The following is a 17,875-nucleotide window of genomic DNA, read 5'->3' on the forward strand; positions in this document are numbered from 1 at the left end:
TACAAGAGGGGGGCTGGTAACATAAATGAGTCCAAAGGCCAGGGAGGGAGAGGTATGGCCCATGAAAGGTGACAGCCATAGCTCACAAGGAGCCACCTCACTGTGTATGATACACGAACTTGGTAAAAATTAGTTTTAAATGATACAAAAGAGTCAAGAGTCAGTGCCACAATCTCTTCTGAGCACTGTTGCGGTTTGGGAGAAGTTTTCCTCTGAAAGATGGTGGGCGAGCTATTCCTGAGTCAGACAGCAGGTGGCGCTCAAACCAGAAAATTAGAAAAAGGGAACCAGGGAGAGTTACTTAACTCATTTCCAGTAACTTCTCCCTCCTCCCCCCAGGGCCCTCTCCAGCCCCACTTCCTGTTTCACGGCCTGGGCCAAGTCCTCTCAAGTCCCAGATGTCCGGTTCCAGATGCCTGTTCTCAGAGTGGGGGAACCATCTCTGGGGAAGCCCCCACTCCACAAGCTGCCCAGGCAAGATGTGAGTGTGCTGTGGAGAGGTCTGGAGGAGAGGAAGAGGGTGGGGAGAGGGAGGGGGGCCCAGGGGCATATGTACACACACACGCCCACACACACACACACACACACACACACACACACACACACGCAGAGCCAGTTAATGCAGAGGGGAACTGGAATTTGCCTGTGCCTCTAGCAGCCTTCCCTAGGGGGTGGTCAGGCTCAATGCTGTGAGCCAGGAAACTGGCATATTTTAACTGTCCCTCGCTTGTACCATTGCTCCCTCGGATCCCAGGGTGGGAGTGGGGTTTGCTGAAGAAGAAAGCAGCCCCCTACTTTGGATGAGATTCTCCAGGGAGACGAGCAGTAGTGGAAAACTCAGGTCCAAGCTCAGGCTGACCAGGAGGCTGAAGGAATTGGGGTGAGGAGGTGCAATAGGGAGTAGCCAGGAGGTGCCCAGGCCTCAAGGGCTGAAGCCACAGCTGCTAAGTGCCTTTGCCAGACCTCTCGATCCTTTAGTATTGTTTGCCCCCACACTTCATATTTCCTCAAGCCTCGGGCCATGGCTGTGTGGACTCATCTTGCCCTCCCCCACCCACAGGTGGTGGCTGCTCCTCTGGGGAGTCCTCCAGGCTTGCCCCACACAGGGCTCCGTGCTCTTGGCCCAGCAGTTACCCCAGAAGCTGACATCCCCCGGGTACCCAGAGCCCTACCTCAAAGGCCAACAGAGCTCCATTGACATCAAGGCTCCAGAGGGCTTTGCCGTGAGGCTCGTCTTCCAAGACTTTGACCTGGAGCCATCCCAGGACTGTGAGCGGGACTCTGTCACAGTGAGCTGGGGTGGGGGTCCTGGGGGGAGTCTGGGGAGGGAGCCTCCTGGCCTGGAGCCCAGGGGCAGTGGGATGTGGCTATGCCCTGAATTACAGACGATGGATGGAGAGTCAGGGGCACAGGGCAGGCTTGCCTAGGAGGCGAGGTTCTAGGCCAGTGCACAGCCTCCCACCGGCCACCCTGTCCCTGCCTGTGCCAGGCCCCACAGAGCAAAGGAGAGGGCAGCAGGACAGGCACTGCCTTTGAAGCCTTACAAAGGGATACACAAATGCTGCAAATCCCTGCAGTAGAAAAGCGAGGACTCACACATCAGTTTTAAAAATATACCATCAAGCATCTATTGAGTGCCTGTTCTGTCAGGTTAGGAAGCTGGGCATAAAAAGTAACAAAAGAGCAGATAACTGTTCGAGTTTACTTAGAGGAGCTATCGCAAAACTTGACATAACTGGGGCATTATTCAGAATAAGGACACTTTAAAAACAGTACTTTACATTATCTTTTGGTTTAAATTTTATTTATATCAAAATAATACACGTACATAGTTTTTTTCTTTTAATTGGAGTACTACAAGGCTTATAATGAAAAACAGCGGTCTCCAGCCTACACCTCCCATCGCATGGCTACTCCCCAGGGGCAACTGTTTACAATTCACGTAGCTGTTTCATCTGGTATCCATTTTCACATGTATAAATGACATTGTCAATGCAAAACGCAAATAATCCATAACCAATCTATAAATCAAAATTGGGGTAAGTTTATTCTGAGCCAAAATGTGAGGACCATGTGAGGACCATGTAGCCTGGGGCCTTCCTTCCCCATTGAATGAGCCCATCTGGCCTTAAAGAGAGGGAGATTGGCAACAGGTGTTAACTCACTGTGAATCCTTCCCCACATCCAAGGGAAACTCAGGGTGCAGTGTTTTAGCCATCCAGGCAGTACCCAAGGCCAGAGATTTGTTTCACATAACCATTGAGTTCCATTAGGAGACACCCAATAAATGCCTGGCCTTCAAGACCAGTCTTCCAAATTAATCACTTTCTTTAAGTATGATAGTATTCCAAAACCTTAAATGGAACAACTATAAAATAGTATACAGTTTAAGGATAACACAGGTTTAAGTGAGGGGATATAAGGTTGGGAATACAGGCCTGGTCTGGAGTCTTGGGACAGCTGTCTACCACAGATGCCGTCTTCTTCTCATCCTGACGTGGTCCTTTTCAACAGGCTGCAAAGACTCTTTTATGTGATGTCTCTTCTGATAAACAAATTCTCCAGGTTATAGTCCATGATCCTTAAGGTCTGGGAGTTCTCTGTGAAACAATTAGCTACCAATCTTTCATTTCTTTTAAGCATTTCAATAAGACCCTGACAACAATGTAATATATCCCTTAAGCAAAGTTGGTTCTTCATCTAATTGTACAGGCTGTTTTATTATTATTTCAAAAGGAGACAGCCAATGTTTACAAAAAGTATAGATCTAAGATTAAGGAGCACTAGCAGAAGAGCTTTTGGCCATAAGAGAGTTACTGCTTCTGAAAGCTTTGCCAATTGAGTTTTGTTTGTGCCTTTAGTTCTTTCCATCAATCCTGGGGATCGGGGATGGTAGGTGCAGTGGAAATCCTGCATTATTGGCCAAATATTACAAATAGATTTGGTTATTTGTCTGGTGAAATGAGTTCCCCAGTCACTGTGTAACTCAGTAGGAATTCCTCAAACAGGAACTATCCTTTTCAATAATAATTTAGCTAAAGCTGTCGCTCTTCTGCAAGGAAAGGCCTCAACAAAATGTGAGAACATGCATATCATTACAAGACATATTCATCCTTGAGATGGTGACATTTGGCCAAAGCCCAATTGTAATACCTCAAAGGGTCCCTTAGGAAGGGAACAGAGGCCTAATGACTCATGAAGTGGTTTTCCTAGATTATATCTTGGGCATATAGCACAACAAGTATAGGCTATATGAGCTACTCTGGGAGAAAGTTTCCAAAAGTTTTTCCCTTTTTGTTGCCACCTTTATATACACATATTTTTTCTTCCATGGCAATTTCTTGAGCCTATAGAAGGAAATCTTTTACTGGGTTAGCAGAGTTAATAGAAAGTAGCAGGCATTCTTGAGGCTGTACAGCATATCCAGCTTGATAACATCTTTGCTTATCTTTTAAGCAAGACCGATTTGTAAACCAAATTAACTAATAGAATGCAGTCATGGTCTTCTCCCCTTGTGATGTTGGAAGCAAGGGAGCAGGCTTAAAATAGTGAATAATATTTACCTACACAATATAACCTAAGTAGGTTTATCATCATGTACTTGACAATGCTTCCCATGCAATTTAGCACCAAACAAGCCTGATTAGTATCCCTCCCTTATAGGAAGAGAGAAAAAATTTCTTTGAGAAGTCCTAGGGCCCTCTGAAAATTCTCAAAGAATGTCAAATAAAGACTTCATTTAGAATATGAATTATTGAGAGCTTGACAAAAATATCAAAAGATTTTAAAACACATTTAAACAAGATCAAGGGGTTGCTGATCTTGTCACCGTAAAACAAGAGTAACTGAAAAAGTCCTTCATAATAATATTTAACCAAAGTGACAACAGAAACAGTCAAAATCCTTAATAGTGAGAACTCAGTCTTTTTTAACATAGGAAATTATTTTAATAAAACACAGATCTTCTGTCTTTTAGGTAAACTTACTCAAAGGAAAAACTTTTGATAGCTTCTTTATCAAGAACAGACTGAGTTGAAGAAAATTATCCTTTTAAAAAAAGAGAGAAAGCCAAATTTTAACTTTGCATCAGTTTACTTTTGATATTAAACCTTATTCACTTAATTAGATTTATTGTAATCTTAGCTTTAATCGTTAATCTTGACCATGTACAACATTCCTCAGGGTTTTACTTCCACCAACCTTCTGTCACTTTCTTTTACATTCAAAATTTGTCCCATGCCCTTCTGTTTTTCTTCCTAGTACTTTAGGACAAATTTATCTTTCTTAACCAAACAAAAATATTTCCAATCTTTATACCTTTTGACTGAAAACTTACACCTTACTCTGAATACAAATATGTTTTTCTTATTAATTTCTGGTAGCTTTAATAACATATATTTGAATTTTTAACCCTTAAAACCTTAATTTTTAGTGAAAACTAAGAAGTGAGCAATTATAAACCACTTTTACATTAGCATTCTGTGGTTTGGCAATTTATAAATACCTTTTAAGACATGTTTAATAATACACTTAAACACCTTTTAGTTTTTCTGTAATAAGAAGCCAGAAGTAGATAAACTTATATTTAGTAATTAATGTCCAACAGTCTATCTTATTTAGAGATGATCTAGATATTTAATGACTCTTTATCATTTAAATTAGCCTAGCAAACTTCAAAGTTTCCAGTTACCAGAGAGATTCTGGAAGCTCTTTTAAGTCTGTACATGGTAACACATAATTATTGTTAGACTTTCACCCAAGTCATTTTCACTTCTGTTTAGTTACTTGTTCTCAATCATCATTTAGATTGCCTATAAGACTTGATGAGACTTAGACAAAATTAGCCATCATTTTAAGTTATTGTTTTTGTTAACCAGTTTTGTAAGAGAGAACATCAGCTTATTTGACCGAGAAACAGAATAAAGGCCGCGTGTCTGTATGATATCCAAAGCTGAAAGCTCTGAGGGCAGGCCTGTTTTAATCAAACCAACAAACTTAAACAAGCTTTCATTTACCAAAGATTATTTCATATCATGTTAACTTAAAAGACATTTGGGTTAGTTGCATTTAGAAAAATTTTTGTAAGCACTTACTTTAAGTCAGTTGAATGGAGCGCTTTAGAAATCGTACCATCCGGGGGTAAAATGCCACACATTTATAACATACATATATAGACACACACATAAACAACAGACAGAAACAACAAAGATTTTCCTTAGATTGCTGGGCTACCGTGTTCTCATAGCAGACCTCAGCAGAAAAACTTGTTTTCCCAGGTTCTTTTTTTCTCTTTCTTTTTTCGGCTTTAGGAATCTGGCTTGGGAATATCCCCTTTTGTTAAGCAATTGCAGTCACAACATGAAGCCAACTCAAGTTCCGAGGAGAGGCTGTCCATTTTGGAACTGATTGGGCTTTTTTAGAAGCTCGATTTCCCACTTCTCTTTCAATTCTGTTTTGTTATAAAGTCCAAACAACTTCTAAGGACAGTGTAATGGGTCAGAAAATGTGCTGCTTACATGCGTCGGTTTCTCCCGCCGGCAGTCTAAAACCACCTTGGGGGCTCGGAGCATCTGGGTGACCAGCCCTTATGTGTGTGTCCGAGACGAGCCTGTGATTAATTAACGTGAATAAGAGTGGAGTTCCCTATGGGACCACTACACATCACAAGGATTGATCCTCTGACACTCCCGCTGAGGTCCTCAGTTGCCTGAGAATGCCTTTTCAGCCAGGAGGAGAGTGTCCCTTTTCTCTGGAGCTGAACACGTTCAGTCTCTCATTTCTCTATCAAGCAGTTTGTTCAGACTTTATAAACACAGTTCTTTCCAATTTAAAGTCAAATTAAAAAGGTCAGCCTGCCCCATTCACTCCAAAGTTCCCTCTAGGCTCCCCTGGCCTAGGAATTCCCCACAGGTTTCTCTTTCCTAGGAACTCCCCCTAGCTTACTCTGGCTAGGATATGTACCGGTACCCCCCTAAGACACCTAGTCTTAAGACCTTAACCAGCTCATATAAACTCTTGGACCATCAACTTAAAATAAGGAGGTCTAGCTTTCAGGAGAACTCACCAGGGTCACCTGAAGAATGCGGTGATCTGGGGAGGCTCAATGGGCCCTTATTGGTACCAAATGCCAGTGCAGTGTAGATTCCCAGTGGTCTCGGATGGGTTTCTCTGAAATCCTGCTGTGACTACACCAAGAAATGTTGATACAAATAATCCATAACCAATCTATAAATCAAAATTGGGGTGAGTTTATTCTGAGCCAAAATGTGAGGACCATATAGCCCAGGGCCATCCTTCCCCATGGAAGGAAGGGCACCAAAGAAGTGGGATGTACAGAGTGGTTATATACCCTCAAAGAACATATTTTACATATGATTGAAATGTCCCTTTTACAATAGTCATGAGACTGCCCTGTCTCACATCACAGTGATTGATGGACACAGCAGGTAGCAGATCTGCAATCTTGGTGGACACAGCAGGGTGGCAGGTCTGTTGTCTCAAGCTGGGTGGTCACAGGTGAGTGCAGCAATCAGTTCCTAGCCTAGGGAGAGATGCTTACCCTTAAGGAAATGCCAATGTGGGGGGAAGTTGCACCTTTATCTTAAGGCCATTTGTTCTTGCCTTTGGGACATAGCAAATGCTTAAAGCAGATGTACAATGCATGCTCAATGGCCATGTCAGGTCCTTTTGGAAAAACAAAATCAGGCCGAATTAGGTTGACACCAAATGGCTTCCTCATTTACTCCAATATACCATATTGCTTGCCATTTTTATTTATCAACGTGCCTTTTCTGTTTTGGGAGGGGGTTTTTATGTATTGTCTGTTAACTTCCACCTGCAGAAGATGGGATGAGCTTTATCTCTCTCAGACCTTCACCCCCCACATTTCCCCTCCCCCATCCTCCCAGTTTATTTATATTATCATTTTTAGTTGAATCTATATTTATTATTTACATTATTGACTTTAAAGTATTCACATATGAGCACATGGTGTGCAATAATTATATTTCCTTTCTTCTCCAACTTTTGGGTTTTCCAGGAGTCAATAATTGCATGGAGTTCTGTGGGGTTTTTGTTTGTTTTTGTTTTGATTTTTAGTTTGCTTAATTCTCTCTGTAACTAATCCCCCCAAACGCTTAGCCAGGAGAGTAAATCTCTTCCCGACATGTTCAAGTAGAACCCGCAGTCTCTCCATCCTCCTTTGTATTCCAATTGGTGGCATCCCACCTGAGGTCTCCTGATGATTTGTCTTCAGTCTGAGCTCTTTGCCCTCTGAGCCTGCACACATCCGAGCAGTCCCCTCCCTCCCATTGTGGGCATTGCCTCTACCTGCCCTGGGTTGGAACTGAATCCCTTATCAGTCTCTTTCTGGCTTTACTCCCTCATTTTGGAGGAGCACATTATCCTCAGAAAGAGCATGAGGGAATACATTTTAGAGGATCTCACGGACCCCTAAATGTCTTTGTTCTGCCCTCACAGTTGATGGACAGTTGGTCTGGGTTGCATTCTAGGTTGGACGTCATTTTGCTCTCAGAATCTTGGTGACCCTGTCTTCTGGCTCTAGTGTTGTTAAGTCTTGTCGATGAAAATAATCCATAACCAATCTATAAATGAAAATTTGGGTGAGTTTATTCTGAGCTAAAATCTGAGGCCCGGGGCCCAGGGCCTTTCTTCCTGCACACCGAGAAGTGGCATGCACAGAGTGGTTATATACCCCGAAACAGGATGTTTCACATATGATTGAAATGTCCCTTTTACAATAGTCACTCTGTTGGCACAGTGATTGATGGACACAGCAGGTAGCAGATCTGCCGTCTTGGTGGACACAGCATGGTCGCAGGTCTGTTGTCTCAAGCTGGGTGGTCACAGGTGAGCTGGGTGGTCACAGGTGAGCACAGCAATCAGTTCCTAGCCTAGGGAGAGATGCTTATCCTTAAGGAAATGCCAGTGTCGGGGGAAGTTGCGCCTTTATCTTAAGGCCATTTGTTCTTGCCATAGTAAATGTTTAAAGCACATATACAATGCATGCTCAATGGCCACAGTCTGGCCCTTTTGGAAAAAAAGTCAGGCCAAACTAGGTTTATACCAAATGGCTTCCTCATATACTCCAATATATGCTATTGCTTGCCGTTTCTATTTGTCAGTCTGATGCCACTATGATTCCTGATCCTTAGTGTTTTCTCTCTAGAATTTTTGGAATATTTCCCTTATTACCAGTACTCTAAACTTTCATTGTGATGTGCCTTGATGTGGGTTGTTTCTAATCCAGGGACTTTTTAAAGCTAGTCCTTCAATTTTGGGAATGTTCTTGTATTGGTTTTTTTTTTAATGATTTTTTAATGATTTTAATGAAATCATTTTTTAATGTTTTTTTAAGTAGAAGAATGACTTCTGCTTTCTTTATTTTCTCTTTCTGGAACTCCCCTAATTTAGCTGTTGTACATTCTGGACTGATTCTTTCGTTTTCTTGTCCATTCTGTTCTGTTTTCCATCTCTTTGTCTTTTTGTTCCACTTTCTGGAAGAATCCCTCATTTTAGATACCAATTTTTTTTACCTTTTTTTTGTTTGAGAAAGATTAGCCCTGAGCTAACATCTACCGCCAAGCCTCCTTCTTTTGCTGAGGAAGATTGGCCCTGAGCTAACATCTGTGCGCCTCTTCCTCTATTTTATATGTGGGATGCCTGCCACAGCATGGCTTGATGAGCAGTCTAGGTCTGTGCCCAGGATCCGAACTGGCGAACCCTGGGCCAGCAAAGCGGAGCATGCAAACTTAACTGCTGCCCCAGGGGGCAGGCTCCTAAATGCCAATTTTTTAATTAACTTTTTTTCTGATAACATACTTTTTTATGTCTAAAGACTCATTCTTATTTTCTAAATGTGCCTTTTTATAGACTTTTGTTCTTCTTTCATAGAGGCAATACTTACTCTTTTCCTTCTATTGGGATTACTTTAAAACGTTTCTTCTGTGCCCTGTGTTATTTCTACTTCTTCAAGTCCCTTTTTACTGTTCCCTTGTTTTGGTCTCTGCTTTCCATATTAGAGACTTTCTCACAATGTCTGACAATTCTTGGCTGGCCATTCCTATTTAAGAGTGAAGTACTAGAATGGCATTGGGTGCTATGTGTGGATAGCTAAAACTTGTGAAACAACAGGTTTGAAAATAGGGTTACCAACAAGGTGACCTAGATGTGCTATGGGGGGGCCTCCCAAATGCCAACATGAGGAAGTATTTTCTTTGGGGACAGCCAATCTCAAAGAGGAATGCTCTGGTCGCCTGCTCAGGGTTGCCAGCATTCTGGTAAACAAGCAGGGGAGGGCCCCTCACTGTTTGATGTGTAGACTTTCACCTAATCCCTGTTTTCAGTACCAGCCTTCAGCCCCTCTGTCAAGTGGGCTGGGGGACCCCAAGTCCAGGGTTTCTGGCTCACACTCAGGTCTCCTGCGAGGGTGAGCCAGAGGGAGTTGTCTGGATGCACAGGGTTCTGAGGCCTTACTACATAGGCTCTCTGTCTGTCATCCTCATCCTCGGGGGTTCCCGGTTACCCCAATTTCTGAAACTTTCCAGGGTTCTGTGATGAGAAGCTGCTTTCTTTATGTTGGCTTCCACCTTTGCAGACTCAGGTTGCCTCTTGTCCACCTCCATTCCACCTTCCAAAATGTTGACATCTCTCATCTGCTGTCATCCCCTCTCACTTTTTTATCCGTGATCATGTACAGCATTTTATCCCTTTGCTGTCACATTAGAGGGAGTTGAGGTGAGAAAGGAGATAAATGCATGTATTTATTCCTTCCGATTCAACTGGAAGTCAGGACTATATTCAATTCAGCCTATGTCTGTTGAGCACCCACCGTGAGCCCTGTTCTTCTCAGTCATGGGCGGTTTTAATCCCAGCCTGACGCTTCCCTTGTCATCGAGAGAGTTCAAGCTCAGGAACAGGATTCTTCTCCCTCTCTGCTGCCAGAGCAAGTCACACACACACACACACACACACACACCTTGAATGCAGAATTCAACACACTAGTCTAGTTCATTTTTTACTTGGCAGTATCCTCAGCCAGACTGGGGCCTCCTCAGTAGCAGAACTCTGTCTTAGTCATATCTGGATCCCCAGCACCTAGCACAGGGTCTCACACACAGAATGTAATCAATAACTGTTTGTCGAAGGAATAAATGAAAGAATGAATGAAATCCAAGCTTGCCATGAGTGTAGGACACACACAGAATGAATTTTGAATGAGCAGGTATTTAGTATCATCCTCACCACTGCTCTTTGTGCAGATACTGGAGAGCAGCACTGGACGTGATGTTGTCCTGGCTGGAAGAGGCTGCACAGACCATTTTATAGGAGAGGAAACTGAGATGTGGGGTGGTTAGGGAATTCCTCATGTCACACAGGGAGTTAGGAGCAAAGTCTAGAATTTAACACAGGGCTTTTAACTTTCAGTCAGTGTTCATTCTACTCGGCTAGACTCCTAAGTGATTTTATTTAGCCAACAACTCATGAGGAAGGATAAAAAGAAAACTGGAGGGTTTTACAACCAAGTAGATCAGTAAAGGACAGTTTCCTAGAGCAAAATGCTTCTTCTCCAAGAGGTAGGCCTCATAAATATGGGCTCAAATTTGTTGATGTTCTAAGGGAAAAAAAACAGTCTTGTGATGTGCCCAAGCAAGGCATTTGGGGTGACTAGGAAATTTTATTCATACCACCTTTTTCCCTGTTAATGTGATCACAGTGAAATGGGCTGATGGAGTCATGAAGGAATTTGAGTCTTTGGGAGAATGAGGGAATGAAGAACTAGCAAGAACCCAGGATAAGTGGATCAATATGAAAATCAGAAATAAAATGAGCTGAGCAGTGAGCTGTGTGCCCAGAATAGAGATTAAGCAGGGAGCATGGCAGGGGAACCCCTTCCAAGGTGCCCTTCGTTGGGTGGGGGAACCCAAAGAAGGGATTTGAGCAGGGGCAAGGCAGTCAGAAGGGGACTGAAACAGAGATGACCTCCTTAAGAACAATGTAAGTTAAGCAGCAATAGCCAGCGTATCCACACCATGTACATTTTGTGTCCTCAGATTCCCACACCTTGTCGGGGCTTCACTTACAGTTCCTGGGATAAGAGCAGGGACACTCCAAAGAACAAAAACAGGAAAGGCCCAGAACCCCAGAGGCTCAGTCTTTGCAGAGGTCTTAGTGCTTCATAGATGTTGGCCACAGGAAGTTACTCAGAGAAGTGGAGGGCGATGGGGGTGGAGGAAGCCAGATGGGAGTGACTTATCTGTATGTTCATTGATTCAAAGCTATGATGCTATAGGCACCATGTTGGGCATCAGAGACTCAGTGGTGAGCAAAAGACATGTAGTTCCTGCCTTTTTAGAACTTACAATCCAGTGGACTATTTGGGAACCCTGGGGTTCCCAAGGAGCTTCTTGAAAGAAGGTTAATATGGTGGGCTTTATGAGATAATTATGATAGGCTAAAGAAATATATTAGGCATCTGGTCATGTCTCAAAGAAACTTGGGAGTTAGTAATGGAACAGGAAGCTAGTTGAGCAAGACTCCACGAATTAGGCTCCAGAGCCCCAGAGGTGTGCAGACCTTCTAGACAGGGCTAGAGTTCATGCCTACAACACGACCCTGTGACCACTTGTGGTGCAGAATCACCCCACACCTGCCGTTCCCCCACCCCTCCCCTTTCAGATCACAGCCAGTGGGATGGATCCAAGCCAGTTCTGTGGGCAGCAGGGCTCCCCACTGAGCAGCCCCCCTGGTCAGAAGGAGTTTGTGTCCTCGAGCAGTCTGCGGCTGACCTTCCGTGCACCTGCCTCCTCTGAGGACAGGACCACTCACCTCCACAAGGGCTTCCTGGCCCTCTACCAAGCCGTGGGTAAGTGTCCCTCCTGGGGTTGCAGTCTCTGCTCACGGTCATGACCCGTGATATCTTGAAGCAACAAGTGGAAGCTTGAGCGACTGCTGAGGCTCGGGGCTCAGGGACACCTGGGCCCAACCCTACCCTGCCCCAGCACCGCCCCTGCTGGTGAGCGGCCTGGTTAAAGGGGCAGCCATTGCTCAGTTCCAGCAGTTGTTTCCATGCCAATCTACTCGCCTAGCGCTTACAGATCATCTCATTTTTCAAGAGAAGCCAAAAATCTAGATTTTTACGTGAAATTTTAGATTTACAAATGGTAACTCAGAATTTTTGGAAAGATCATGCACGCATGTGATAAAAATTTCCAAAAAGAAACAATGTGGTAAAAAGTAAGTCTTCTTCTGATCTCTGGCCCTTAGTCCCTGGCTACCTTGTCGAGAAAGCACCCTGTTCTCCATTTCCCAGACATTTTCCCAAAGACTTTCTATGCCATTCAAATATAAATATCGTGGGTGTGTGTGTTGTCTAATATTCACAATGTTTTAAATTTGGCATTTCTCACTCAATGATATATCTTAAAGATCATTCCATATACATATGGCTAGCATTGCCTGATTCTTTTTAATGAGCATATAATATTCCTTTGTTTGCTGCGTCATAATGTACTTAATCAGTCCTCCACTGATAGATATTTTACTTCCACAAACAGTACTGCTATGGATAGCCTTGTGTATACATCTTTGAGCACATATATGAGGGTAAATTCTTAGAAATGGAAATGCTAGGTCAAAAACATTTGCAATTTTTTTTTTTTTAAGATTTTATTTTTTTCCTTTTTCTCCCCAAAGCCCCCCGGTACATAGTTGTATATTCTTCATTGTGGGTCCCTCTAGCTGTGGCATGTGGGATGCTGCCCCATCTTGGTCTGATGAGCAGTGCCATGTCCGCGCCCAGGATTCGAACCAACGAAACACTGGGCTGCCTGCAGCGGAGCTCATGAACTTAAGCACTTGGCCACCGGGCCGGCCCCAACATTTGCAATTTTAATTTTGATATTGCCAAATTTCCTCCGAGAAGGTTTTGCTAATTTATGCTCCCACCGATCGATCATGTATGAAAATGCCTGTTTCCCCATACCCTACTTATCACAGTTATTTTCAAATTTTTTTTAGCACTGACAATCTGATCAGTGAAAAATAGTTCAAATGTTTTTAAAACAGAAAACTGTGCAGATCAAACTAAATATGGCCATGGGCCAGAATCAGTCCCTGTGTTGCCCATTTGCAGTTCTGTTCTGGGTCCTAATGCCCACTGTTTTCCTACAGGTATGAACCACAGTCGGCCTATGAGCCAGGCCAATGGGGGCTCTGAGGCCACACACACACCTGGAGACAACCCCTCCAAGATCCAGAACCACTGCCAGGAGCCCTATTATCAGGCAGTGCCAGCAGGTGAGTCCCCACCTACTGGGGAACTGGTTCCTACTTGCCTCGCTCCCACCAAGAGGCCTGAGGCCCTCTGGGCTCCTACTCTTTTGGCCCCACTCCTCCCAGTTCTGAGCCTCTTCCTTTGCCTCCCCTCTTTTCACTCCTCAGGGACTCTCGGCTGCACATCACAGGGCCCCTGGAAGGAGACACAGGACAGCAAAGAGGCTCCTCACTGTGTGCCTGGTGAGTAGTGACCTGCCAGCGGGTGACGAAGGCCGCTTCCCCAGGAAGCCTCAGCTGTACACAGGGCCAGTGGGAGTGGGACAGAGGGGTTAAAGAAAGCCTTAGAATAGAAAGCGGAGAGACAGGCAGATGCGAGGAAGAAAAGGGGAACCAAGAAGGCCCAGAGCAGGAGAGGCAAGGAAGACTGGCCATAGATGATAGCTCAGGGCCAATCTTCCTACAAAAAAAAAAACACCTCCAACTTTCCTGTCCCCCATCCCCTGGCGACCATTAATCTGCCTTCTGGACTTGCCTATTCTGCACATTTCATATCAGTGAAATCATACAATACGTGGCCTTTTGTGTCTCGCTTCTTTCATTTAGCATAATGTCTTCAAGGTTCACCCACATTGTGGCATATATCAGTACTCCATTCCTTTTCCTGGCTGAATAGAATTACACTGTAAGGATATAACACATTTTGTTTATCCATTCATCACTTGATGGACATTTGGGTTGTTTCCACTTTTTGTCTTTTATGGATAATGCTGACATGAGCATCCACGTACAAGTTTCTGTTTGAACATCTGTTTCGGTTCTTTGCAGTATATACCTAGGAGTGGAATTGCTGGGTCATATCATAACTTTATGTTTAACTTTCTGAGGAAGTGCCAAATTATTTCCACAATGGTTGCACCATTTTACACTCCCACTAGCAATATACGAGGGTTCAAGTCCACCGTTTTTGAAACCCATTTTTTTGAGTCAAAGTATTGTCTTTAACCCAATCTGAGTAAACTTCTCAGATTTTACTCCTGACCCAAAGAAAGCTCTAGGGGCAGCCTGACTTGTGCTTTAGGAGTGGGCAGAGGGTGGGCGGTACTGGGAGATCTTAAAAGTGGGGAAATGACCCAGAAAACAAAGGCAGGAAGCACTGAGGACAAACTGCTTGTTGCCTCATTTTGCTCAGGGATGGTCCCACCAAGAGTCTAAACAAGTGATTTGAAAATGGCTGAGCAGGCAGGAGGGAGTGCACTTCACAGAAGTGGGTCTTTAATAAACGGCTCTTGCTGTAGCTGCTGGTTTTTCACCCTTTCCTCTCCTCTCCCAGTCTGTGGACGGCCAGTCACTCCCATCACCCACAACCAGGATGTCCTTGGATCTTCCAGAGCTAAGCTGGGCAACTTTCCCTGGCAAGCCTTCACCAGTATCTACGGCCGTGGGGGTGGGGCCCTGCTGGGCGACAGATGGATCCTCACCGCTGCCCACACCATCTACCCCAAGGACAGCATCTTTCCTGGGAAGAACCGGAGCGTGAATGTGTTCCTGGGCCACACGAACATAGATGAGATGCTGAAACTGGGGAACCATCCTGTGCGCCGCGTGGTGGTGCACCCAGACTACCGTCAGAACGAGTCCCACAACTTCAATGGGGACATTGCCCTCCTGGAGCTCCAGCACAGTGTCCCTCTTGGCCCCAGCCTCCTCCCAATCTGTCTGCCTGACAGCGAGACCCTCTACGTCAGCGGCTTGTGGGGCTATGTCAGCGGGTTTGGTGTGGAGATGGGCTGGCTAACTACTGAGTTGAAATACTCAAGGCTGCCTGTAGCCCCAAGGGAGGCCTGCAAGGCCTGGCTCCAAGAGAAGCAGAGGACCGAGGTGTTTTCTGACAACATGTTCTGTGTTGGGGATAAGATGCGGCCCCAGAGTGTCTGCCAGGGGGACAGTGGTGGCGTCTATGTGGTTTGGGATGATCGCGCCCATCACTGGGTGGCCACAGGCATCGTATCCTGGGGCATTGGGTGTGGCAAAGGGTACGGCTTCTATACCAAAGTGCTCAACTACATGGACTGGATCAAGGGAGTGATGGACGGGAAGGACTGACCCTGGGGGCACTTGAGCACGGACATCAGCACTGTGGGGGCCCAGACAGGAGACAGGTTGGGAGTGAGGACTGAGCCCTGGGGGGGGGGGGGGGGGCAGGCAGTCCCTATTCAGGTCACTGCTGCAGCAATCCACTGTGTGAGAGAAATCCTCCACTCAAGCCCTGCACCACCCAAGACAGGAGGTGGGGTCCCACGGCCCCTCCTCATCCTCTCCCCTCCTGTGCATTTGCACTATGCCCAGAGAAGCCCTGTACACCTAAGGAGTTTCATTTTGAACTTCACCTCCTGCTGACACAGCTTCTTCTGTACTCTCCTGGGAGACAGTCCCCCTCCCATCCCCTGTTCAAGTGGAGCCGGGGGCAAGTGGTCTTAGTTGCATTTCATTTCTGAACCGTCCGTCCCAAAGCCCCTTGAGTTGGTTTCACCATTTACCACAATTCCTAGCTGCAATTATACTAACAGCTCGTTTTTTGTTTTCCATCTTCTGTATACGAGGCACTTCACATTTGTTATTTCATTGACTCCTCACACCAAGTTTGCAAAGGATGTGTTACTATCCACATTTTACAAATGAGGAATCTGAAGCTCAAGGAGAAAAAGTGACTTGCCCTCATCCCACAGCTGATGCAGGACTGCGAGGCCGTGTGCTTTCCAGTACTCCTTGATGCCTCTCCGTTGTCCTCAGGACCTGCTGTATCGCCCATTTCCCCTTCCCAATCCCTACAACCTTTCAGGTTCTCCTGCCCCCGGAGTTCCTGCTGCGATGAACATGACAACACCTGGCCCACACTCCCCTGCTGGCCCCATCCCCTGCAGACACCCCCCCTTGCTCTGGACACGCCGGTCTGTGCCCCCACCACTGAGTGCACTGCTCCACCTTAGAAGGCCAACTCTTGAATTCTTAGTAGGACTTGAGGTGATTGCAAACAAAAGATGCAAATAAAATACAGTTGTTCAAATGGAAATAGAAAATGAATAGCATAAAACAGAGCAAATTTGCTAGCATTGAAGGTCAAGTTAGTCATGTAATTCGAGGTTAAATTTATCTTGAAAAATAGCAGGATTCAAATTTGCACATGCATGTGGTTACTTCTATTTTTTAAACCTATACATAGTACAAAAGACTATTAAAAATACTGTAAAATATTAATCAGAGGTTGTTTTAGGTAGTGTAATTTTGCCTGTTTTGTTTTCCTCTATGCTTCTCTGTTTGCTAAATTCTATTTAATGAGCATATATTTGTTTTACTTTATTTATTTTTATTATTGAAAAAGTGATATGAGTTTCTCCCTGAAAAGGCAAAAAATATATACCTATACATATCTATATGTCTCTATCCACATATCTAGATCTAGATAGACACAGATGATGGAGCTGCAGACAGAGATATGGATACGGATATAGATACGTCCACAGAGCGAAACCTACCATTAGTTTAAGAAAGAAACCTTTTTTCACCAAAATCGAATCCTAAGAGGAATGAATAACATAACAGACAATGTCTTCAGCACTGGTTTGAAAACAAGCACTTGAGCAATCTTCATATGGCTGTTTCTTCTTTCTATTCTTACTATAAGCCAAGGGTCTAAGACAAGTGTGTAAGGTAAGTTATTTTGAGTGGTTGGGCAGAGTGGAGGTCAAGCTAGGACTAGGCTTCGAGGTCCAGGCTTGTCCCTTTCCAGTCATGTTGTGTGACACCAGGACAGAACTCAGAGTCCCCGGGACAGACGGGGCAGCTTCAGCTAAGACTTACCTTCTTGGACCACCTCCTCCTTACCTGTTAACCTCTGCCATCCTGCCCCTATTATGCACACACAAACACACACACACACACACACACACACACACTGCTGTCAGGATGCTAATGTGAAATTTGCTAGACAAGATTCCTCTTCTCTCCTGTCTCCTGATCTGTTTTTTATCCTTCTTCCCTATCTTTTCTCTTTCCTGACCCGACAAGGCCATGGATCATGTCATGGACCAGCTCTGCCTCAGATTCATTCCTCAGTCCCAACATACACGCCTGCTAGAGAAACCCTCCAAACTTCGGTTGATCTTGCATGTACCTGCTAACTACGTTCACTGATGACTTGGTCACTGCCTAATGGGGAACTGCCCCATCTTTGTGCATCCTTGCAATCTACTGCCTGGGAAAGTGCCTGTGATATTAAATAGGTCACCCATAAATGGACGAATGAGTGGGTGAATGGGTGGGTGGGTGGAGGAGTGGAGGGATTAATCTAATAGGGGGAGAAGCAGGATAGACTACAAAGGCCTAAGAACTGAGAGGTCTGCTCTGCACCTGAGCCTCCCTATGGAATACCGTGCATCGGGTATTTGAGCCATGGTGAGTTGACGAAGAAAGGCTTCCACAAAGAGGAAACTTTTGAAACAGGAGTATGGCCTGGTGGGCAGGAGAGACAAGAGCCCCTCCTCCCTCCCAAGGGGCCTGTCTTCCTCTCAGAAAAGACCAG

The 17,875-nt window shown here is 44.9% G+C and overlaps 1 protein-coding gene across 1 annotated transcript; it reads left to right on the top strand.

Moving 5' to 3' along the window:
- Window positions 1-358: 358 nt before the first annotated feature.
- On the top strand, window positions 359-16,551 carry C1RL (complement C1r subcomponent like). The gene is made up of 6 exons (XM_046659386.1): window positions 359-481; window positions 1,061-1,289; window positions 11,698-11,884; window positions 13,192-13,317; window positions 13,462-13,536; window positions 14,627-16,551. Exons 1-6 carry the CDS (start codon window positions 399-401, stop codon window positions 15,397-15,399), a joined length of 1,473 nt encoding a protein of 490 aa, XP_046515342.1. The 5' UTR covers window positions 359-398; the 3' UTR covers window positions 15,400-16,551.
- The last annotated feature ends 1,324 nt before the right edge of the window (window positions 16,552-17,875 follow it).

The sequence above is a fragment of the Equus quagga genome, chromosome 1, assembly GCF_021613505.1.
Source record: "Equus quagga isolate Etosha38 chromosome 1, UCLA_HA_Equagga_1.0, whole genome shotgun sequence".
NCBI lineage: Eukaryota > Metazoa > Chordata > Mammalia > Perissodactyla > Equidae > Equus > Equus quagga.

Excerpts from the sequence above, each read along its gene's own strand:
- C1RL (XM_046659386.1), top strand. The coding sequence starts at position 399 with ATGTCCGGTTCCAGATGCCTGTTCTCAGAGTGGGGGAACCATCTCTGG. Across the intron at positions 11,885-13,191 it reads GGCCCTCTACCAAGCCGTGG|GTATGAACCACAGTCGGCCT; the intron begins GTAAGTGTCCCT and ends GTTTTCCTACAG. Across the intron at positions 13,318-13,461 it reads TTATCAGGCAGTGCCAGCAG|GGACTCTCGGCTGCACATCA; the intron begins GTGAGTCCCCAC and ends TTCACTCCTCAG.